The 25,029-nt window shown below is 41.1% G+C and overlaps 1 protein-coding gene across 6 annotated transcripts in view; it reads right to left on the reverse strand.

Annotated features, from left to right (window-relative positions):
* Positions 1-23,583, reverse strand: part of CAMSAP2 (calmodulin regulated spectrin associated protein family member 2) — a 123,305-nt gene extending 99,722 nt beyond the window's left edge. For 4 of the 6 annotated variants that reach the window (XM_055367923.2, XM_019028506.4, XM_055367919.2 and 1 more), the window contains exons 1-2: positions 23,036-23,583; positions 1,217-1,476 (exon numbers count right to left, since the gene is read on the reverse strand). In XM_055367923.2, the coding sequence (XP_055223898.2) occupies positions 1,217-1,476; positions 23,036-23,174 (399 nt within the window). In that variant the 5' untranslated portion in view covers positions 23,175-23,583. The remainder of the gene's footprint in view (positions 1-1,216; positions 1,477-23,035) is intronic. The other 2 variants (XM_055367933.2, XM_055367928.2) reach the window with 1 other exon arrangement.
* Positions 23,584-25,029: the final 1,446 nt, after the last annotated feature.

The following is a 25,029-nucleotide window of genomic DNA, read 5'->3' on the forward strand; positions in this document are numbered from 1 at the left end:
ACTATATTGTAAATCTATAACTAAATTCCATTAACTAATCAATACATTATTTTCCATTACTTAGAAATATTAAAAGAGTTACTTTAAACAAGGAAAAAAACCAGAAAACAAAACAGGTCATCACCTCATTTAGTAATAGATTTTATAAACTACTTTTTTTTGTTCATTCTTCCTAAATTACATAACTTCATAAATTTTATAACATACTTTTCTACATATACACCTTACCTTCCTCCCAAGCAAAACTACTACTCTTTGATTTAATCGAGTATGGAAAAACCACTTTTCTTTCTAATACCATCCTTGATGATGTCCACATTTTGTGAAACTCAAGCTAAAGCAGTACAATGGACTGAACCAGCATACAATGAACTTAAACATTTAGATTTATGTTTCCTGAGACTGCCTATGAGAGAGTTCCTGCATGATGGCCCCAGGCCAGCTTAGAGGCCTTCTGTGTGTGTTTTCTACAAGAATGAGTTCAAAGCTATCAAATAAACGAAAATATCTGATATGCAGAAATTTACCAAGAAGTTATTCAAGTACGTAAATGAGCTTTTTTTTTTTTTTTTTTTTTTGAGACAGAGTTTTGCTCTTGTTGCCCAGGCTGGAGTGCAGTGGCACGATCTCAGCTTACCACAAGCTCCACCTCCTGGGTTCAAGTGATTCTCCTGCCTCAGCCTCCCGAGTAACTGGGATTACAGGCATGCACCACCATGCTCGGCTAATTTTGCATTTTTAGTAGAGACAGGGTTTCTCCATGTTGGTAAGACTGGTCTTGAACTCCTGACCTCAGGTGATCCGCCCGCCTCGGCCTCCCAAAGTGCTGGGATTACAGGCGTGAGCCACCGCGCCCGGCCATAGATCAGCACTTATTAATCTCAACTCTTTTCTAATGATAAAGTCAAGGATGCATTTTCCATCTCTTCTAGCCAGTCTCTACAACGGAAAAAATAAAAGTTTTCAATTAAAATTACATTAAGGTAGTTGGAAATTATGTAGTTGTTTCTCCAAGGTATTAGATGGCACCAAACATTCCAAAATCGTTAAAATCTTCCTTCATTTGGAAACAAGGTTAAGAAAAAAGATGAGTTGTAAACTCTAGGCAAAAATACAATCCAATTTCAAAACATTTCCCTCTGTTTTACAGTATATCATTCACACTCAAAAGTACACACTTCAAACTTAAAATAATCTTGGGTATATAAAGACTCACCATCTGTATGGGTTTCTTGTGGAGATCTCGTTCAGTTACCAATTTTTCCTGGTCAGTGACATAAAGACCTTTCTGTGCTAAAGCCTGGATTACAGCATCATGGCCCAAAAGGGGTTTTGCAGCATCACTCTTGAGAATGAGACTCCCAGCACGACAGTATAGTTCAGCCGATAGAAGCAAATTAACAACAGGTGGTTTGATGTGTTCCTGGTCATACTGATCTGTGTAAAATGGTTCTCGAAGTTCCTCTGGCACATTTTCTATAAAGATTAATGGAAAAAATTCTCTTACAAGATTTTTATAAAAGAAACATAGAATTTAATTAATAATTATTATTTATGTCATAGAATTTAAGATTCCCTCTAAAAATATAGCAATAACCCTTTAACTGAAAAGTTTATTCATTAAACTTTGACATATAATCTGGAATGAGACAAAGATACAAATTTCCTTTACAGAAGATATTTTCTGAGTATATTCCAAAAAGGGACTACAAGACAAGGAGAAAAGCTTTCTGAGTCTAGTGGCTCTTGGGAAAGTATTCCCACATTCATAGTCAAATCTACAGAATGAACTATAAGATTCCTAAAAACTAATTTCAATGACGCTCCTCACAGGCAAGCGGTCAACATGGAAATGCACCACAATAGGTATTTCAGGAGACTGCTAGTCCTTGCCACTGGAGAATACAAAATCATCTGCCCAGTTTTACAGCTAATGAGCTGCAGAATAGAGACTGCCTAACTTATTCTGTCTCTTTGCCTCAAGACCTCTGCCGTCTCTCCCCTCATGCTTAGCTTGCTGACACTACTGAAAAAGAATTATAGCAATTGTTTAGGAGAGAGCTACCCTTAAAAATCCCTTACACTAGTAAACCACATTACCACGTTACCACTGACCACTCCCCATCCTACCTGAAAAAGACTTCCTGGGCACCCAACTGACAAGTTCGACTAAAACATAAGTAGTAGTTTAGAAATGGGAGATGGGAAGGAAACCAAAATCTCCTCCGAAGTTTCTCTTTCCTGCTAGCCACTACCCTTTAAGAATGCCAAGTCCTACTCTTCCAGTGTCCACTCCCACTCTCCCAATGTCTGCTCCCAAATCAACTTAAGCAAAGGCATTTGTATTTGACAGCAGCAAAATTACCAAAACAAACAAGAGAAACAAAATATTTCTCATTGTTTTACAAGTTTTCTTGCCTATTCTACCATGTATCTCTTCCTCCTCCTCTCCATTTCTTACCTGGGCTCCATACCTCTCATCGAAGCAGGACAAGGATGAGTTATGTCCCCCAGAGGTAGGGCTTCTGAGTTAGAGGTTAACATGGAGCTGCAATTATAGAACCTGATAGCTCTGTCCTAAGACCTAGCCAGTCCCTCACCTGCCTTCTCTCTAGAAAGTGAGGTTCTGAAGCCAGCCATCCCATCACCGATCTTAGCTGTTTCCTGAATAGGCAGCTTTAATATAAGCTCAATAATGCCACAATACTAACCAAAACTGGTACTTTGAAAAATCTGCAGCTGGGCGCGGTGGCTCACGCCTGTAATCCCAGCACTTTGGGAAGCCAAGGCGGGCGGATCACGAGGTCAAGAGATCGAGACCATCCTGGCTAACACGGTGAAACCCTGTCTCTACTAAAAATACAAAAAATTAGCCAGGTGTGGTGGCACGCGCCTGTAGTCCCAGCTACTCAGGAGGCTGATGCAGGAGAATCGCTTGAACCCGGGAGGCGGAGCTTACAGTGAGCTGAGATGGCAACACTGCACTCCATCCAGCCTGGGTGACAGAGCGAGACTCTGTCTCAAAAAAAAAAAAAAAGAAAAATTTGTTCACAAAGCATTAATATACTCCTTAGCAATTTTCACCTTAAAGTTTTTTTAAAAGTTCCTATTTAGAAAAATATCTTCACACAATATTGTAATAATTATTGCATGTTCATTTTCTATACCAGCATGGTTCTAAGGAATTCAAGGAATCAGAAATAACCCTCATCCTCAAGGAGCCAGTAATTTAACTGGCTCTAAACAGACAGAGAGGTAGAGTTAAGCAATTCAGAAATTAGAGACAATACTAAGCAGGAAATTATTAAGCACCAAATGAAAGAAATAAACGATTAAGTACTTAGAGTTCAGAAGTAGGAGCATCACAGTGGGGGGACACAACCTCATCTTAAAAAAAATTGAGGCCGGGAGCGGTGGCTCACGCCTGTAATCCCCGCACTTTGGGAGGCCGAGGCGGGCAGATTACCTGAGGTCAGGAGATCGAGACCATCTGGCTAACACGGTGAAAACCCATCTCTACTAAAAATACAAAAAATTAGCCGGGTGTCATGGCGGGCGCCTGTAGTCCCAGCTATTCAGGAGACTGAGGCAGGAGAATGGCATGAACCCGGGAGGCGGAGATTGCAGTGAGCCAAGATCGCACCACTGCACTCCAGCCTGGGTGACAGAGTGAGACTCTGTCTCAAAAAAAAAAAAAAAAAAAGGAATAGGCGGGGCACGGTGGCTCACACATGTAATCCCAGCACTTTGGGAGGTCGAAGTGGGCAGATCACCTGAGGTCAGGAGTTCCAGACCTGCCTGACCAATATGATGAAACCCCTCTCTACTAAAAACACAAAATTAGCTAGGCATGGTAACAGGCGCCTGTAATCCCAGCTACTTGGGAGGTTGAGACAGTAGAATTGCTTGAACCTAGGAGGCAGAGGTTGCAGAGCGAGATCGCGCCATTGCACTCCAGCTTGGGCAACAAGAGTGAAACTCTATCTCAAAAAAAAAAAAAAAAATAGAATAGCAGGAATCGGCAGAATTTTAGTCAGAAAAAAAAGAGCCTTTCTAAACGTAAGGAGAGGGAGGAGAGAAAGAGTAGGGAAAAGAGATGTGAAGAGACACCAAATTGAACAATCTGGATGGAGAGAAGAGTTCATGTGGGAAAGCAGTAAGAGGCAAAGCTGGAATGGGAGAGGTTCGTGATGAGGACTTGAAAGAAATATTCATCTTTTAAACACGAGGACTTTGTATATTAGCTAACAAGGAGGTGCTGACAGTTTTACAGGACAGTGTCACATTAAGACTGACGTTTTGGAACAATCTGGTATTTAATATTGATGGCCATAAAAATCAGAGATAGAAGATTACCATATAGATATAAGGAAATGAAGTTCAAAGGCAGTAGTGAAAACAGAAAGTATAGGACATAAGAGACTAACTGCTAAAGACAAACAAAAAGTACCCAGGAATAAAGCAAAGAGAGAGGGTCAAGATGGAAATCAATAATAAGCCTACGCTTTGAGGGAAACAGTGATATCATTAATAGAAAAATGAAAATCAGAGGCAGCACCAATTCTAAAAGCAAGATCAAAAACTCAGTTTTAGACATATTGAGTTTGAAACAATAGCAAAAATATCCAAGTGGAAATATCCAATAAGCAGCTGGAGATATAGGACTCTGGAAAGAGGTCAAGAGTGGATGTATCAATTTGGGATTTTGGTGACATCTAAAAATATCATCCTCATTTAATAATTGAAAACACTTTCCTTTCTTCGTAGATGCACTACCCAGTAGTGAGCCAGCTTTAAATTTAATATAGCTGCCTCAGCGTGATGGTGAAGTTCAGTCTTAAATTGCAGAATATAGTGCTGGTATTCATTTACAATTTAGTATTGTAGGAAATAAACAGAAACTATTAGTAGAACAGCTGTAAAAGGAAAATTATTTGATTTTAAGATAGCTATTATAAAATGTATAAACAATGGATTTTTATTTCCTGTATCAATAAAAAAATGGCTAATATAAGTTATTTGGCATCTAAATATTAGCTGTGAAAAGTAAATGCTCATTATCAGGATTACAAATTTATCTATCATACCTATATATCCACCTAGCATTTACTTACTGCTTTTACATCCATTTTCATATATGACCTTTATAACATCTTTTCAGACACAGTCCTAAACATGCATTCTGTCATTTAATTCTGACAACCCTCTTACCTTATTTTACAGATAAAGAACTCAAGAAAGGACATCTTGCCCAGGGGCACATAGCTGATAAGCACAGAATTATAGCTCTACACCATCTTGCTAAACAGGCTCAAACATAATAATGATTTGCCAAGATAAAAAGGGTGGAAGGTGGAAGACAAGAGTCCAGGGGTTGCTTCCATTTCATTAAAGCATATCCACTAACCTAAGTTGTGAAAGTGTAAGTTTTAAAAAGACCCCAATGCAAGGAAAAGGGAAAGGATCCACAGCTAATCAAAGACTGTTTCAAGAATACAACAAAAATAGATTTTTCAGCCCTCAAGAGAATGTAAAACTTCATACTGAATATAAAATAGGTCATTTTAAAAACAAGTCTTCAAGAGCTAAATATACTTAAGAGAAGACTTCAAAAGTGTCTATCATTTTACCAATGGTATAAAACTATTATTTTTTTTTAAAGTTTGGAATTGTACCACATTAAAAAAAAATGAACTGAAACAGCATATTAGAAAATAAACAGCAAAATCAAAGATAAGGGGTTTCACTCTCTCCCTAACCTCCAGAACACAAAAAGAAATTAATACAGACAGAACAGCTGAATGAAATACCACTGCTAGAATTGCAAAGGATACGAGATGAGTTTTTCTTGTATACCACGACTTAAGCAGAACATAATTTAATCATGCTGCTATAAGTTCTGACTAGACCTAAGTTTTGAAATTAACATCCACCTGAAATGCTTGAGGTACAGGTAGAGGGAGCAGAGACAGTACTGCTCAAGGCAATTTTCTATAAAACTGGGTTAGCTACCAGTTGCATCCACATTCCAGCAAGTGACACAGATTTATTAAAAGCAATAAAGGGGCAGGAAGCAGGAGGGGAGTACATTTTAGAAATATCATCACACTAAATCATAGGAATGCCACCTTATTTTCCAAATCTAAAAAATAGTTTCTAAGGTAATAACTATTATAGAACTTCTCAGTTTCAAAGAACTCCAATTAAAAGTAAGCCACAGAATCTGAACTTGAAATTAACCAAAAGACATAAAGATGATCAATAACATTTAAAACTTCATAGTACCAGTAATTAAAGTTATCAAAATGGCAAACAAACAAACAAAAAGTTTAAACCCACTGTTGACAAGGGTGTACTGATATGAATACCCTAATATATGACCAAAGGGCAAGGATCATGTCTTCCTCATTTACCATGATATGAATCTCTAGGGCCTAACTCAGCGCCTGGTACGTGGTAAGCAAAGATTTGATGAATAAATAAAAATGTTATTAAAAAAAATTCTAGTCACTAGACTTTTCCTGAAAGTACTCCCAGGTTTCAAATTTCCCCCTCAAGTTTACTACCTGATTCTGTGCTAGTAATCATTATTTACTCCTTGTACACGCTTTGAGAAACTTTAGTTTTCTCTGGGCCACACTTAATTTCTGTGACAGAAATCCCTCTCAAAACCAAATAGGTTTTCAGTTTACCTACATTCACTACCTACATCCATTCCAAAATTTGGAAACATTTGGGCTTTGAGAAAGTATAGGCTTTCGATTTTAAAAGAATCGGTTGAGTCCTAATTTTACCACTTACTTTTTTTTTTTTCTTTTCTTTTTTTCTTTGAGAAAGAGTCTCACTCTGTCGCTCAGGCTGGAGTGCAGTGACGTGATCGCGACTCACTGCAACCTCCATCTCCTGGGTTCGGGCAATTCTTGTGCCTCAGCCTTCCAAGTAGCTGGGACTACAGGTATGTGCCACCACACCCAGCTAATTTTTGTATTTTTCGTAGAGATGGGGTTTCACTATGTTGGCCAGACTGATCTTGGACTCCTGACCTCAGATGATCTGCCTGCCTTGGCCTCCCAAAGTGCTGGGATTACAGGCACCAGCCACCATGCCCGGCCCAGCCATTTACTTGATGGGATCTTGAGTTCAGTAATTAACTTCTCTGAGTTTTAGTTTCTCCATATTCCACAAATGTACTGCCTACTCCTACTCTGACCTCAACTTCCTCCACTTTCCCCAGGCCGCTATGTTCCAAACACCCAACTCTTCCTGTTGCTAGAATATGCCAGGTTCAGACCTTTTGGCCCACGCACTAGAGGCCTTCTGCCTCTAATGTTCCTCCCCTTAACCGAATGAATGGTTGGCTCTTTCCATTCAGATCTCAGTTAAATGTAACCTCCTCAAACACACTTTCCCTGACCACCCAGTCACTCATTGTAGTTTAATTCTCTAGATAACAACTATTACTATCCCATAATATTTTATTTCTAGCTCCTCTCACTATAAGGTACCTCAAGGAGAGCAAGATACTTATCTGTCCTGTGTCACTAGTACCTGGAACTGCGTCTGAAACACAGTACGCACTCAAATATTTACCAAAAGACTGTACGGTACCTACACATAGAGCCTTGCCTTCCAAGAAGGTACCAATTAAAAGTTAGCTCCCTCCTGCCCTCTACATTATTACCTAACATGGTAAGTGTGGTACAGCATTCCTGAGCTTAAATTATCACCTCCACTCCTTCCATTACCCTATAAGGCCAAAGCACCTCTTCTGAGCTCCGGATCTTTATAAGCCATCAGCCTACTCAGCTCTTCACTTGGGTGTCACAAAGAAACCTAACTCAAAATGGGAGCCAGGTTTCTCAGTGACCAGGGGAGTTACCAATATGGAAAAAGGAAAAACTAGAATAAACTCTGTGGTGCTGGTTGAAATGGGAAGTGTCATTATAAATACATGTTGTTTCAGATATATATCTCTTTATATATATGGATAGCAAAAGAAATAGATTTAGCTATACACTATGTATATATGTGTGTGTTTACTATCTGTCTGCTAAATAACACTGTTAGCAATAAGCCTAGCACCTGTATCTTGGTTTCTAATACCCTCCCCACCAAAAGCAACACAGCTCCTTGAAGAAATGTTTCCAGGTCTGGAGCAGGGAAAGTACAAGATATGCTTAGAACATCTTTGTTGTGGTATGTGCCAGAAAGTAAGGAAATGCTAACAAATAATGGAGCCATGTCAAAAGAACACAGGATCCAGATGGAAGGGGATGCCATTGGCTAAAAGTGGGAAAACATCAACATCAGAATACATAATAAAGAATTATAACCCACTGAATAAAACACGCATCAATGAGTCTATCCTGACACAAATAAATAATACATTAAAAAAGCTCTTTCGGCCAGGCGCGGTGGCTCACGCCTGTAATCCCAGCACTTTGGGAGGCCGAGGCAGGCAGATCACAAGGTCAGGAGATAGAGACCATCCTGGCTAACACGGTGAAACCCCGTCTCTACTAAATATACAAAAAATTAGCCGGGCCTGGTGGCGGGTGCCTGTAGTCCCAGCTACTCAGGAGGCTGAGGCAGGAGAATGGCATGAACCCGGGAGGCGGAGCTTGCACTGAGCCGAGGTCGGGCCACTGCACTCCAGCCTGGGTGACAGAGCCAGACTTCGTCTCAAAAAAAAAAAAAAAAAAAAAGGAGCTCTTTCTTGTGGTAGAATAATACCAACAAACAAATGGAAAAAAAGGATAGTAATCAACAGCAATAATCGGTTCAGGCAAGATCATTATTGGATTCTAAAACGGTGGGTAACAGTTTAATGAAAAGGATATTTTGAATTACCTCCCTATAAATTACTAATTAATTTAAAGTGGAAAAATAATTTTATAATGTAGAAAACTACAGATACCACTTTGACCAGGTGATCAAAGTTAACATCACCTATACTGGAACAAACATTATGTGTCCCCTGATATGATTTACTGAGAATACAACATCTCTTCTGCAGCAGTCTACCAGGCTTCTATAACTTGAACCTTATCAAACTTGAATAAAGAAACCTTAAACAAATCCAAATTTAGAGACATTCTATAAAATAACAGGCCTATTGTTCTTATAAGATTAAACAGTACATTTTAATAAAGGAAAAAAATCAACATAATGCTCAGACATTTTGCAGGTACTGGGAAGGAAGACTTCCCACGCCTCCCCTGCCTTCCTGGCAACACTGTGTATGAGGGAGTATGTCAAGCTGTTCTGATCTTGGAAAAAATGGGGGTAAGGAGACTTTCATCTGTCTGAATATCTTTGCTCTGGGGCTGCCTGGCTGCCACGTGATTTGTCTCTGGGTACCTCTCAGGCACCCTTGCCCAAGTCTTCTGTGGAATGCAGGGATGGTACTGTGCAGAGAGGCAACACAGCACATCTGCTGACAGAGAGACAACTGGTGGTCGTGGTAGTGGCAGTGACAAGCAAGAGGAGTACAGAGTGGGTCTGCCAGAGGGGAGCAGGGAAGAGTGAATGGAAGAGAGGGAAGAAGGGAAGTACGAAAGAGGGAAGAAAGACAAAAGATAGGGTGCACCAGAGGGCAGAAGTAGTAGGGGTTTAGGAGATGGTCTCCAGTTCCTGGGTCTCCATCAGCTCTTGTTTGAGGGCAGGACTCTGTGTAATTTGTTTTTTTCCTACTGTCTAGGTATTCCTATCAATACCAGCACCCATGTAAGGATCTCATCATTGTCCCAGTCATTTGAACCAAGGGTGGAGGGGGACATCTGCTAAACCAGTGCCCAGCACTCCAGAGTAAAGAGGAACACAAAGAAGGAGGCACCCAGTCAGCTCCTGCAGAGAACTGGCTGCTTGTACCAGACACACAGGCAGAAGTTTGGCAAGAGCTAGGACAATGCCTAAGGAAGGGGCTTGATATCCAGCCAGCACACAGCTAAGGGTGCTCTATCTTTTTTTTTTTTTTTTTTTTGAGATGGAGTTTTGCCTCTGTTGCCCAGGCTGGAGTGCCGTGGCACAATCCCAGCTCACTAAAACCTCTGCCTCCCAGGTTCAAGCAATTCTCCTGCCTCGGCCTACCGAGTAGCTGGAACCACAAGCACGGACCAAGTAACTGGGACTACAGGCACACACCACTTAGTAGAGATGGGGTTTCACCTTGTTTGCCAGGGTGGTCTCAAACTTCTGACCTCAAGTGATCCGCCCACCTCAGCCTTCCAAAGTGCTGGGATTACAGGGGTGAGCCACCACGCCCAGGCTGGTGTTCTATCTTCAGAAGTGTTAATATCATTAAAGACAAAGGCAGACTGAAGAACTATTCCAGGTTAAAGGAGACTTAAGAGACATGACAACTAGGCCGGGCACGGTGGCTCACGCCTGTAATCCCAGCACTTTGGGAGGCCAAGGCGGGCGGATCACAAGGTCAGGAGATCGAGACCATCCTGGCTAACACGGCAAAACCCCATCTCTACTATAAAATACAAAAAATTAGCCGTGAGTGGTGGCGGGCACCTGTAGTTCCAGCTACTTGGGAGGCTGAGGCAGGAGAATGTGTGAACCTGGGAGGCGGAGCTTGCCGTGAGCTGAGATGGCGCCACTGCACTCCAGCCTGGGCGACAGAGCGAGACTCCATCTCAGCAAAAAAAAAAAAAAGGAGACATGACAACTAAATGCAAAGCATGATCCTGAATTGGGAAATAAAATAGCAATAATGAAAATCAACATAATTGGCAAATCTGAATACAGGCTGTGAATCAGATAAGAGTATCACGTCAAGGTTAAATTTCCCAATTTTTTTTCTTATGAATTATGAATTTTACTAAGTGATTACACAAAGACATATAAGAGTGTTAATTGTAGTGCTGCTTATTGTAGCAAAATATTAGAAACCGTCTATATATATTAAAATAAGAACCAGGTTAATAATTTACAGTATAGATACATTAAGCAATATTATATGCTCAGTAAAGTTACATATCACAGAAGGAATCTATATTTACCTGAAGAAACTGGGCTCAAAATGTTAAAAATCAGATTAAAAATAATATAATTCTTTTTGTAAATAATAATTACGTGTACACATGTAGAGAAAGAACTCTATGGTCATTTTTAATGCTTTTTTTTCCCCAACGGTCATGCATTAATGTTTAATTTAAAGTGAAAGATAAAATTAAAAAAATACATTTGGATTTTTAGCCCAGACCTCCCCTTTGACCCACAGATTATGTTTGTGATATCTTCCCTTGTATGTTTTACAGGCATTTCTAAGTTAATGTGGCCCATGTTGCACACAATAAGTCTGCCCCAATCCAGTGCTTCCACGTCAGTAAACCACAACTCTGCTATTTCCAAATGAGTCAACTGAGGGTCAGTTTTGCACCTGTTACACCCACAGCCCAACCCTATTCTCCATCTAATTTATAACCAAGCTCTATTTCCAACACAGATTCCCACACAGACTGTGAACACCTCTGTGTCTCTCCATCTTAATTACCTCATTCCAGGTCCCATACCTCTTGCATGACTTCCAGCAACACTTCTGTGCTCTCACCATCTTTTCATCCTTATTATTAGCCAGGGAAACTTTTGACACACCAGTGACCTTCCATTGCTCCTAGGGTTTATTAAATATTCTGTTATGATTTAGAGAGAACTGACTAATCTGGTAGTCTGGTCCCTGCCTTTACCATAGCCTCATATTGTAGCTTGTAGCTTTTTTTTTTTTTTTTTTTTTTTGAGATGGAGTCTCACTCTTGTCACCCAGGCTAGCGTGCAATGGTGCAATCATGGCTCACTGCAACCTCTGCCTCCTGATTCAAGTGCTTCTCCTGTCTCAGCCTCCCAAGTAGCCAGGATCACAGGTGCCCACCACCACACCCAGCTAAAATTTCCCAACTTTTAAATGAGATTATGTTCAGGAACTATCCTTCATTTTATAGGAGATACACACTGAAGGAGTGTAGGGTACAGTATCTCTTTACATATTCTCAAATGGTCCAGAAATATTATATATATTTATTTATATCCTATATATATGCAAGCACACACACACACACGTTATATATACATTGCTGGGTATGGCGGCTCATGCCTATAATCCCAGCACTTCGGGAGGCCAAGGCAGGCAGATCACTTGAGGTCAGGAGTTCAAGATCAGTCTGGCCAACGTGGTGAAAGCCTATCTCTACTAAAAATACAAAAATTAGCTGGGCGTGGTGGCACGTGCCTGTAATCCCAGCTACTTGGGTGGCTGAGGCATGAGAATCCCTTGAACCCGGGAGTTGGAGATTGCAGTGAGCCGAGATCGTGCCACTGCATTCCAGCCTGGTGACAAAGCAAAACTCCTTTCTCAAAAAAAAAAAAAAAAGCCAGGCGCAGTGGCTCATGCCTATAATCCCAGCATTTTGGAAGGCCGAGGCAGATGGATCACCTGACCAACATCATGAAACCCCGTCTCTACCAAAAATACAAAAAAAATTAGCTGGGTGTGGTGGCAGTCACCTGTAATCCCAGCTACTCGTGAGGCTGAGGCAGGAGAATCACTTGAACCCGGGAGGCAGAGGTTGCAGTGAGCTGAGATTGCGCCATTGCACTCCAACCTGGGCAACAAGAGCGAAACTCCGTCTCAAAAAAAAAAAAAAAAGATGTATCTATCTATCTATCTCTTTCTCTCTACACACACACACACACATACAGGCATTTGTGTGGGAGGTAGGAAGAAGGAATGAGACAGAATAATAAAACAAATGGGACAAAATAATTGGTAAATCTGGGTAAAGAGTATTTGGGAATTCTTTATACTATTCTTACACATTTGAAATTATGTTGAAAAAGCTACAAAACTTCAAAATGCCCCAAACCAATCTTTTCTCCCAAACTTGATGATCTTTCAGTGTTCCTTATATCAATAAAGTACACCACAATCCATCAAGCCGAAAAAGTCAGAAACCTAGGAGTCATCGTTAATGCCTTCCTCTCCTTCAACCATAAATAAAATCCATTACAGAATCCAGTCTAAAGTCTTCCCCCTTCTCACAATCTCAGACTCCAGGTTCCGGTTCTCCCTAGTTCAGGCAACCAGCACTTTTTATCTTAATTACTGTATTTACTCCAAATTTTGTCTTCCCACATTCACTCTGCTCCCCGCTCCAAACCATTCTCTACTGTAGCCAGAATTTGCTTATTTCCCATAAGCAAATTTGGTCATGTCACACACACCACCCCATCCCCAAGGGTTTCCAATGACTTCCCACTTCTCTAAGGATTAAAATCCTTCCTCTGGCCTACAAGAATGGAATGATCCTATCCCTGCCAGTCACATTCAGTTCCTGGAAACCATGCTCTCTTCCACTCCAGAGCCTTTTCACATTCTCTGGAATGTTCTCCCTATTCTTTACCCCCTTTCAGATTCTCAGGGGCCAGTGATCCATTCAGTCTGGTCCAATTTCCCCCCAATAAAGAGAAAGAATATAGCATTTATCCTGCTTCCCTGTATCTCAATGTAATAAAATTTTACTTTTGAGACTATTCAATTCTATTATAAATAAAGATGAAAAAGTTTGTAAAATGTAGATGAAATGTTCGAAGATATTTTAAGTATAGATAAGGAGCTAGTTTTAAAAGTTTGTTAAACATATAATTGATAGAACATGTTAAATAAAGGTAAGCAGTTAATAGCACACATATATTAAACAGAAAGGGATGGAAAAAACAAGATACCTAATATTTATGAGGCACCTATGTATTAAATATTCATGATACACTAAATATACTAAGTACTAAATATTCATGACAGAGTAAATATGCATGACACTAAACAACGAGTCAATGAACACATGAGCACAATATTCATGAGTCCTTAATTCAGCTACCCATTGATGATGCCCAGTCTGGCCCATGTGTCCTCTGCCCAAGGAAAACAATGCCCATGGCTATCATCAGGCTTGTGGCAAGCTACAGCTGTGGCAGGCTTCCTTGTCCCATGTCTAATAGAGCAAGTGTGTGGCACTGGCCTATGTCTGTGTGGGCCTCTTTGTTCAAACCTCAGCTCTGGTCCTGGTGACCACACTATCAGCAGAGAAGGCTAATGCAGTAGAGAGAGGACATATGAAATGTATATACTGCAGTATTCAGGGAGTGTGGTCCTTCCTCCCTGTTTGCATCCTATCCTAAGTGTTTTAACTCATCCTATCTCTTTCCTCTTGCTTCTCACTAAAAACTGATTTAACAAATCACGTAATTTGGGCATTTTAAGTTGTTCTGTGAGCTTTCTGTTCTGTGACCTCTAGGCTAGTTTTTGTACGGCACGCACTTAGAGGCTACCATTGGATCAAGGTAATTTCCCACACAGCACTCAGGGTAACCAAATAATAAAGGGAAATTTATTTTTAAAACAGCATTCCAGCTAATAAATAGAGAAGTCATGATAGAGAGACAACTAGATATTAAGTATCTTGTGGTAGAACTATACACCACGTATAAAGTATACCAAAAAAAAAAAAAAATCAAACCTGAATGCAATCAATCCTCTAGATCTAACTATCAATTTATAACGAATACAGAGGACAAAGAGAAACTTGTTAATATCATGGAGCTCCAAACTGTAGGAGACTTTATAGGACAAATACTCTGGTTTCTCCAACAAATAAACTGCAAGGAAGATTAAAATGAGATGGAGAAGGAGCCTATACATTAAGAAAAAAAATCTTCTGGTCATATATACCTGAAAAAGAAAAAAAAACACAACAATATAAAGAGATATCAACGAATTACAAAGTATGGCCTTTAGATGGATCCTAACTAGAACAAATAAAACTGTAAAATAAAAATAAAAAACATTTATGAGACAATCAGAAATGTTCATATTGATTTGATGATATGGAATTCTGTGACAACAGTGCTGTGATGGCTGTGCCACGATTACATTTTAAAAAGGGAGTGGACTTACAGAAATACATACTGATACACATATAGATGGGATGACATGATGTTTGGAATTTGTTTCAAATAATTGGCAGTGGTGGGGAGTGTTTAGAGATGAATCAAGATTGGCCATAAGTTGATGACAGCAGGGGCTGGATGATGGGTACATGAAAGATTACTGTTATTATATATATTTGAGATTTTCTATAATCAATCCTTCTGTTTGAAGAGCAAGAAAAAAGCAAGAGAAGAGTGTAGAACTTTCAGTGATTAGAGAAGAGCTCTGAATGGTGTGGTACATAGATGTGAGATCTAGAACTGCTACAGCCATTTTCTACCATGAGACTAGACAGCCTGAGAATGAAATCCACACATCAACAAGGGCACAGCTAAAAGAATCACAGAGAAATGAAGCTACAGCCCTGATCAAATCAAAACCAAAGCCCATCCCACTTGAGGACTTTTTCAGAAACAATAAATCCTCTTTACTATTAGCCAATTTGAGGTGGATTTTTTGTTACTACAAGTGAGGACAGCATAATTGATACAATCTCCCATTTACTTTCAACCTAGTCATGCTTCTGTCTCTACATTCCCCTCAAAATGTTCTCAGCAAAATCATCAATAACTTCCTTGTAGCTAAATCTAATGGATCTTTTTGAGAGTCCTCGATTAATCTTTCTCAGCTACACCTCATATTCCTTCATCCTCAATGTTCTCTTCCCTAGTCTTCTGAGCCTCCACATTCCCTTGGTTTTCTTTCTAATTACCCTATGCCTAGCTCCTTTGCTGGCTCGCCTGTCTTGGGTCCTTTCTTTCTCCATAGGCTCCCTCAAAGTGACTGGCAGTCAGCTGGGTGGGGTGGCTCACGCAGGTAATCCCAACACTTTGGGAAGCCGAGGCAGGAAAAGTGCTTGAATCCAGGAGTTCAAGACCAGCTTGGGCAACACAGTGAGACCCTATCTCTACAAAACATTTTCAAAAAAATTAGCCAGGCATGTAGTCCCAGCTACTCAAAAGGCTGAGGCAGGAGGATCACCTGAGCCCAGAAATTTGAAGCTGCAATGAGCTTTGATCACATGACTGCACTCAGCCTGGGTGACAGTGAGACCTTAAAAAAAAAATCTGACTAGGCTGGGCGCAGTTGACTCACACCTGTAATCCCAGCATTTTGGGAGGCCGATGGGGGCAGATCACGAGGTCGGGAGATCAAGACCATCCTGGCTAACACGGTGAAACCCCGTCTCTACTAAAAATACAAAAAATTAGCTGGGCGTGGTGGTGGGCTCCTGTAGTCCCAGCTACTCGGGAGGCTAAGGCAGGAGAATGGCGAGAACCCGGGAGGCGGAGCTTGCAGTGAGCCGAGATCACGCCACTGCACTCCAGCCTGGGCGACAGGGCGAGACTCCATCTCAAAAAAAAAAAAAAAAAAAAAAAAAAAAAAAAAAGTGACTAGTGACTGGTAGTCACCTACTTTTTAAATTTTAATTACCACTTATAGCTCTCATCCCTGAAGTCTTCTAAGCTCCATACATGAATTTCCACAGGCCTAATGCACACACCACCATTTTATATTCCTCAAACTCAACATGGTTCTTTCCCCCCTACCCACTCTTAAACACATACACTGGCCCTCTTCCATTGTTCCCTTTCTCACAAAATAGAATCAATCTTAACCCTTCCCAAGATCTCATCTTTTCTTCCACATATCCAATCAATCACCAAGCCTTATCCTTTACATTCATCCACTTCTTTCCATATCCACCACTACCATCCACATTCAAGATGCCATCATCTCTCACCTGAAACATAATAACTTCCCAGTGGTTTCCTCCTTCATAACTCTTGGCCCTCCTCCAATTCATTTTCTACTGTTTCCAAGACATCTTTTTAAAAATTGTGGTAAAATATACATTACATAAACTTTACTATTTTAACCATTTTTAAGTGTATTCCAAGAGATTTTTTCTAAAAACAAATCTTCTGATGATTTCATCTCGCTTAAAACAGAAACTGACTGGCTCAGGGTCCAGGTGGGAAGAAGACTTCTCACAAGATCTACTCTTTTATACCTTTGAGTTTTGAATCTGTACCTGTATACCTATTTTTAAAAACGTTTTAACTGTCAATAAATTTTCAAGAACCTGTATAAATAAAGACCTCTAGCATCTATTTTTTAAAGGGTAGATAATAGAAAATATTTCTGTTGTTTCAAAATCTGTTACGAGACAAAATTCTATAAAACGTAAATTAGAAAATAAGTTTACATGGTCAACAATCTATTTTAACATCATCATCAACCAGGCACAAAGGCTCATGCCTGTAATCCCAGCACTTTGGGAGGCCGAGGTAGGCGGATCACTTGACCCCAAAGTTTGAGACCAGCCAGGCCAACGTGGCAAAACCCCAATCTCTACTAAAAATCCAGGAAGACTGTAACTCAGAGGTTAAGATCCAAATTTCAGTATCACAAAGGCTTAGTCTCTAATTTTGTTTCCACCTCTTACAAGTTGTATGATCAAGGGCAAGTTAGTTAACTCCTCTAAATCTGTCTCATTGTTTATTTTAAAAAGGGTGAACTATCATATAATATTTCCTAAATTCTTATTTTCAAATTGAATATTTGTGAAATCAGTATGTCTTATAATTAATTTGTACTTCAACATACAAAAAAAAAAAACCTTTTTAGATCACAATAGTGTGTCTTATAATATTTACAGCAGTGATTCTCAACCTGGGCTCCTTTTGTTCCCCAGGAGACATCTGGAGATGTCTGGGGACATTTTGGGTTGTCACAACTGGGGTAGGAGTAGGGGTAGTGGTAGGGAACACTACTGGCATCAAGTGGGTAGAGGCCACAGATGCCGCTAAAATCCTAGAATGCACAGGACAGCCCCCAACAACAAAGAATTATCTGGCCAATAGTTCTGCAGTTGAGAAACCCTGTTTTAGAGTCTTAGAATAAAATAATACCTACTTAATAGGCTCATTCTCGGAATTAAAATAAATAATGCATATAAAACGCTTACAAGAATAATGAGCACAAAGTACATGTTTAATATACTTAATAGTATTTTTTCTTTTTTTTTAATCCAATGTGCTTAGGATAATTTAACTACTAAATAAATACCAAATTCCTTCACCTCACCCTTCACATAATTCTGTCCGTTTGTCTTTCAAGCTGGCTCTCTCACTGCTTCATTACATAAACCTCATCCCATCAATCTGGTCTATGTTGTTTCATTAGCACTACCTGGGTTTCACAACTCCATGTCTACACACAAACCATTTCCTCCATCTACCATGCCTACTTTCCATTCAGCCTGTAGCTTAAATACCACCTCCACTAGAGAGGTCTTCCTTCACAGACCACTGATGAGGCTGGAAATGGCCTCTCCCCTGCCACCCCACCGCATCCTACCACCACCAGTCTCCCTCTGAATGTCATATTTCCAATTATATGACTCTTAGCTTATTTCTGAACTCTACTGTGGTTATACATTTATCATACCTCCCCTAGTAAAGCATAAACTCTTAAAAGAAAGGCATAGCTTAAACACACAGGATTTGACACTGTTGAATCAGACCATTCTCCTTGAAACTTTCTCCTTCCAGGGCTTCAGTGTTACTATACTTTCTTCTCTGTCGATGGCATCGCAATTCAGCCTGTCAGTCACCAAATCTCAAAATCTCAGGTAACCTCATCCTTCTTAAAACCTCATGCGACCTCACCCTCTTACACATTCCCTTTTCATTCAAACCATTTCCCATGTACCCACTTAGAAATACTAGAGATTAAATCTCTGCAACATTTTTTCTACCATTTGCCTCCTTTCCATTTTTTGACTTCTACCCATAGAGAACAGTAGTTACAAGTACAGGCTGAAGTCAAATTCCCTGGGTTCAGATCCCAGCTCCATTAGTTGGGTAACTCTGGAAGAGTTCCTAAGTCCCCGGACACTTTCCTCATCAGTAAAATTGGAATAAGTAACCTTTCCACCTCAAAAGGCTGTCATGAGGATTTAAATGATACAGTATGTGTAAAGCGCTTGACACACAGTGTAGGAGCTCAATAAGTATTAGAGCTTTATTTATATATTTATTTATTTATTTATTTATTTATTGAGACAGAGTCTTGCTCTGTTGCCCAGGCTGGAATGCAATGGCACCATCTCGGCTCACTGCAACCTCCACTTCCTGGGTTCAAGCGATTATCCTGCCTCAACCTCCTGAGTAGTTGGGATTACAGGCACTCGCCACCATGCCCAGCTAATTTTTGTATTTTTAGTAGAGACGGGGTTTCACCATGTTGGTCACGCTGGTCTTGAACTTCTGACCTCAGGTGATCCACCCGCCTTGGTCTCCCAAAGTGCTGGGATTACAGGCATGAGCCACCATGCCCAGCCTATATTAGCAGCTTTATTATCATAACCACCACCCCCCACTTCAAGACCTCATGATCTTCTTTTTTTTTTTCTTATTGGTAAATTTTCTGTTGACTACAAAGTCAAAGACACAGGACCTTATCTTTTGCCCAGACTCTTGCAATAATGTCCCAAACTGGCCCCTCTGCTACGGGTCTCTCTTAACCACAATGCTACCCACTGCTCTCAACTATCTTCGTATATGCACAAGAGTCAGACCTTATACAGGACTTTGACAGCAAGATTTGTTAAGACAGACAAAGAAATGTAACAAGGTATATTTATGATAGGAAATATTTTATATCACTAAACTAAATGAGATAAAAAGGAGAATAATAGTTGAGAAGATTGAAGTGATAAACTGACACTAGGAAGTGGGCCTTGAATTCCAAATTCGAGAGTTTAGTAAGAGTGTCACAAGAGGTTGTGCATCTACCATTTCCCCCAAAGGATTTAAAGGAACAGAACATTTAAAGAAAATTCTGTAAAATCTTTGCTTAAATGGGTTAAGCTCTTCAAATACAGAAAAGGCACAGATAGTTGAACTACTTCCTCCTTTGCAATTTGGATTATCTATTTAGTGTTTCAAATTCATCTATAAAAATGTATTCTTCATTTAATCAAACCTGTATCTGCATTCTTCCACAAAATAAACTATTAAAATTTGGGCTATTTGTAATACTTTTGTAATACTACTGTAAAGAGAAGAAAATGATTCAAGGCTCCTAAGACTTCAAATTAAGTGAATATTCCATATCTGCTTTCTAGGTATTACAACATCAGTGTTTTTTTTTTAAGTTCAATTACTTCATTCTGTGCTCACAATTTATTTCTAGCTATCATTTTAAATGACTTTTACAACATATGGTTATAAAATTGACTACTTTTTCAGTACATCAAAAGTTAGAAAGTTTCTAATAGAAAACACCAAATCAGTGCCTGAAGACCCTGTAAGTCATTGTTAAAGGAGTGATTTTAGTAAATCATATTGAAAGCTGGGCTGATTTTTTGAACAACTGAATATAATTAGGTAATACCTTTGAAATATGCTGTCTATTAACCTTTCCTGCATAAGTGTATCTGCAGCAAATAAAGAATATTTACATCAAAAAAATTCCTAATTTTTTTCTATTCACTCCATATAAATTTGTTTTGAAAGACTGTTGATAAAGAATAAACAAAATGTACAAACATAACATTCTTAATAATGTATTAATATATTGTTACTAAGTCACTCAAGGTCTTCTAAACTTGTTTTTCATCCCATTGGAATATGGTCTTTTCATCCATTCCAACTGCTGCCAAGGCAAATGTAATAGCCAACAATATCATCTATCTGAAAATGAATTAAGATTTGTACAATTTTTAAAGAAAAAATTAGACTTCAATATGTACTATGTGCACATTTTTCACACCTGCAGATAAAACGGTTACTCTGCAGAACGGTATAGAGTAATAAGCAAAGGCTTCAGAGTCAGACATGCAGAACACATCACTTGCCAGATGTTTAATCTTGTGCAAATTAATCTGTGAGCCAGTTACCTTATCTGCAAAATGAGAACAGTATCTACAGTGTTGCTGCAGGAATAAATGAAGTAATGTATTCAGAGTGCTGGGTATCTAACAGGAGTGTTCCACCTCCACCAATACCTTTACCCTTTAGAGTGAGACCTCAAATCAAAACTCACTTCTGCCACTTACTAACACTGTGACAGTAGGAAAGTTAACCTCTCTATGCACTGATTTCCTCCTATTTTTTAAATGGGGAACACACTACCTACATCAGAGACTTGTTATCAATCTCTAATGTACAACTTAATGCAAAGCATCCAGCAGAGTGCCTGGCAGACATCAGATTCCACTGATACTAGATTCCCTTCATTTCCTTTCTTCTTCAGGTGTGTTCAATATGTTCAAGTGGTCTAGAATCTACCAACCTGCCTGACACATACCCAGAAAGTAGGCCATTTTCTAGCTGGAAGCTTTTGTGTATGCACGGCAAAATTTTGATATCTGTATCCTATAAGTATCCTCTCAGTTCCAGATGGAAAGAAAATATTTCTCTTATTCCCTTTGCCTTCCACTTTATACATACTACTTTTCCACATAGGTGACTATGTAAATTTCCCTCTTTCCATGTTTTCTAAGCACTTAAATAGCCTTGATTTGCCATCCAAATAGATACCAGCTTCAGTGTGCTGCTTAAGTTAAAACCAAAATACATCTATTATTCTCACTGCTTATATCAGTGGTGCCAGAATGTTTTTATAAAAAGGCAGTAACACTTTGCGTTTCTTCCTATGAGTTACGCTAGACATTCAATTTCAAAGAGATGTTTAAAATTTAAATTATTTGAAAAGGATTTACTATATTTATTCCTGATGCCAGCTTAATATCAAAGCATGAAAATTCAAGTAAAATTAAGGCTGCCATAAACATAAAATCACATCAATGTGAAGTTTCCCCAAAAACAAATTCAAATCATTTTCCAAACACTGAGATTAATCTGCTATTTAAGTGGGATGTGTAAGTCCTGAAAATACTCAGCTGTGTAAGTTTAAGCAGTAAAACTGAACTAAACCATTTACCAAAACATTACATAGTCCTAAAATTGGAAATTAGTCACCCTCCCCCTGAAAAACCCTATATTTAACATGTGGAAATTTGTGAGTACTAGGCAACTTTTCAACAAATATTTCATATATCTAAACTTCATTAACTAGGGAATAGAAATCTTGTAAAATTACTCTTAAAAGTTACCAAATTACAGAAGCATCTTCCAATGAAAAAGCAGCTCTCTAATTTTTTTAACATTTCACCACATGGGCTCCTAAAGCAACACTAAAGAATCATAACGGGAGGCCCTTTTCCTGTTATTTTGCAAAGACTGGGTTATGGAGGGAGTGTTTAACTGCTACTGTACTATACAATTTCTGTGTCAACAGCACACGCCTTCAAAAAACTCATGTATTAAAAAATTTCCCAAAGTAGGGAGTTTTTGTTTCTTTTAATTTATGAAGCCAAAATACATTTGGAAAAAAGAATATGCCTCACTGATAATATGAAATGAAAACTGCACCCTACAGTCAGCAAACTGAACACTGGTTTTAAATAACTGATTTAATAAGAACTTAACATGTGTGCAGAAGGCTGATACAGCCTTAAAGAATGACAACAAAAATTAATACTGCACTCGACACAGGCCACCTTACATCCAACGGAGCCTGAATAGCAGCCATCATTACAAATGTCAAAATCAATATAGTACTATGCACCATCCACCTTCTTGCAATAATAAAGAAACCAACTCAGATTTCTTGGTGGTGTAATCACAATTATGACTGAGGCAGAAATGTACGCAACACAATGAAGAAAATACCACAAATCAAAACCACTCTATGTAAAAACATAAAATTGCTCACTGGGGGGTGGGGGGGACATTTTGCCATCCAATAAAAGGAATCTGGCCAAATCCCACCTGACCATTCATGTGCCCTTCATTGAAGACCAAACCTGCTTTCCTTATTTCTCCTTTCTTTCTCTTCCTAGCCTCCCATCATCTCCCTTAACCCGTACGAGAAGACAGGCACGGGGAGGGAGGGATTCGAGAATCGGGAACAAAAACCGAGATGTGGACCACATCAGGAGGAAGAGGAGAGGGAAAGGGTGACACCACTAACCTGTCCCAAAGGCTTTGGCCACCAGCCAGGCCAGATTGCAGGCGATTTTGGCCCTGGAGAAATCATAGTGGTCAAAAGGCTTGATGGCTGGAACAATGAACGTCTTTCTCATCTCCCTGGGGTCTGCAGCATCCCCCATCTTTCACCGCGGCTCCTCGGGATGTCCCGGCCCTAACCTTCACATGGCGTGGCCTCGCCACCACGGGGGTCGGGAGGGAGGGAGAAGCAAGCTCAAACCATCGGGGCCCGGGCGATGTCCGCCCGGGCGCCGACGGAGGAGAAGCTCAGCTGTCCGCGCCGCGCGCCTGCCGCCTCCCGCGGGAGCCGCCGCCGCCGCCGCCGCCGCCGCCGCTCCCGGGCATAGGAATGTGGCGGCGCCGTCTCCGTCCGTCCGTCCGCGCGAGGTCCGCCCCGTGCCCGCGCCCCTCCGAGCCACCCGCCCCGCGAGCCCGCGTGTGAGCGAGGCCGCCTCCCCTTTGTCTCGGTTTAGTCACACGGGCTTGGGGGAGGGTGGAGGCTGGAAGGGCCCGGAATTTTAAGGGAGGGGGGGTGGGGGAAGCCTTCAACAATCACGTTGTGGAAAATGTCCCCGCCATCGCGATGCCCGCACGCCCTCGCCTCCCTCTCCCCTTCCCTCGGAGCGGGGAGACCCCTCAGGCCCCGGGTGGGCGGAGGGACGAGCAGGACGAGGGGGAAGCGCGGGGCGAGCTGGCCCACCCAGCGCAGCCCGGCCCCTGCCCGCCGGAGACGCAGCAGCGGAAAACGTCAAAATCACTGCGGCTCACAGGCCGCCGCCGGCCCGTCCCCTCCTCTGTGCTCCCTCCCGTCGCCGTCTCCTCCTTCCCCTGCCGCCGTCGCCGCTGCCGTCTCCCGGGTCTTCCTCCCTTGCTGACGGCGAAGGTGGTGGCCTGGGAGAGGCCGCGAATCCCAAGCTCTCAGTTCCTGTCTTCTCAGTAATGTCCTTGTAATTTTTTCCTGCCCGCCTTTCTGCAGCTCGCTGGATCGTTCCCCCTCAGCCGCCGCCGCCGCCGCCGCCGCCGCCGCTGCGGTTTTCCGGCTGCGGCACTGGATGAAGGAGCAGATGCGGGGACTGAGCATGCGCCCTCGCGCGGCTCCGACGCCCCCCCCCCCCCGCCCCCGCCCCCGCCCCCGCCCCCGCCCCGCTTCCCTCCAGTCTCCGGCCCACTGAGCATGCCCAGCCTCGCTCCCCGCCCCCGCCCGGGATTCGGGGCGGCTGCCTTTTAATCATCGCTCTGGAGTACTCGCTTCAGTGGACATCCTCCACGTCCCTGGCTTTTGGCTGCTGCTGCCTGCACTGCTGAGAGAGGAAAAGGAAGGAAGGGAGGAGGGAGAGGCCTGGCAATAGCTTTCATATTCTACTTACACAGTGCTTCATCGAAAAGAGTTGATATTTACTTAAAATGTTCATTATGTGACACACACTTTGCAGCGAACTTGACCTGTACTATCTCATTTAGCCCTCGCAATAATCCTGAGAGGTAGATGTCATTGCTGATTGTCCACGAAAGAGAGGTGGAGTTGATTAGGTCATACATGGAACTTAACCAGGATTGAGGATCTGTGGGGGCTCCAAACCTGTGTTAATTTCATGATATCGAGATATTTTCTTAACTCAGTGCTCTCCACGTAAATTTTATCTCTGAGAGGGCACACGTCCAACAATGCCTCCCCATTCTCTCAGAAAAGAGCATAAATTCTTTCACAAAACAAGCTAATGCCCTTTGTGATCTGGCATCTACAGGCCTTTATAGCTTCATTTTGTCAGAACTGCTCTCTATTTTCTTCAATGAGCATGCCTTCTCAAATCTCTACCTCCTTGCTCAGGGTGGTTCCTCTGTCCACCCAGCTTACTCCTACTGCACCTTCAAACTCCACAGTAGTCACTTCCTCCATGAAGCCTTCCCTGACAGCTGCTGACAACTTTCCAGTCAGGGCTGTCACACAGGTGCCTCCCCTGTTGTTCCCGGAGCACC

The sequence above is a fragment of the Gorilla gorilla genome, chromosome 1, assembly GCF_029281585.2.
Source record: "Gorilla gorilla gorilla isolate KB3781 chromosome 1, NHGRI_mGorGor1-v2.1_pri, whole genome shotgun sequence".
In the NCBI taxonomy this organism is placed as follows: Eukaryota; Metazoa; Chordata; class Mammalia; order Primates; family Hominidae; genus Gorilla; species Gorilla gorilla.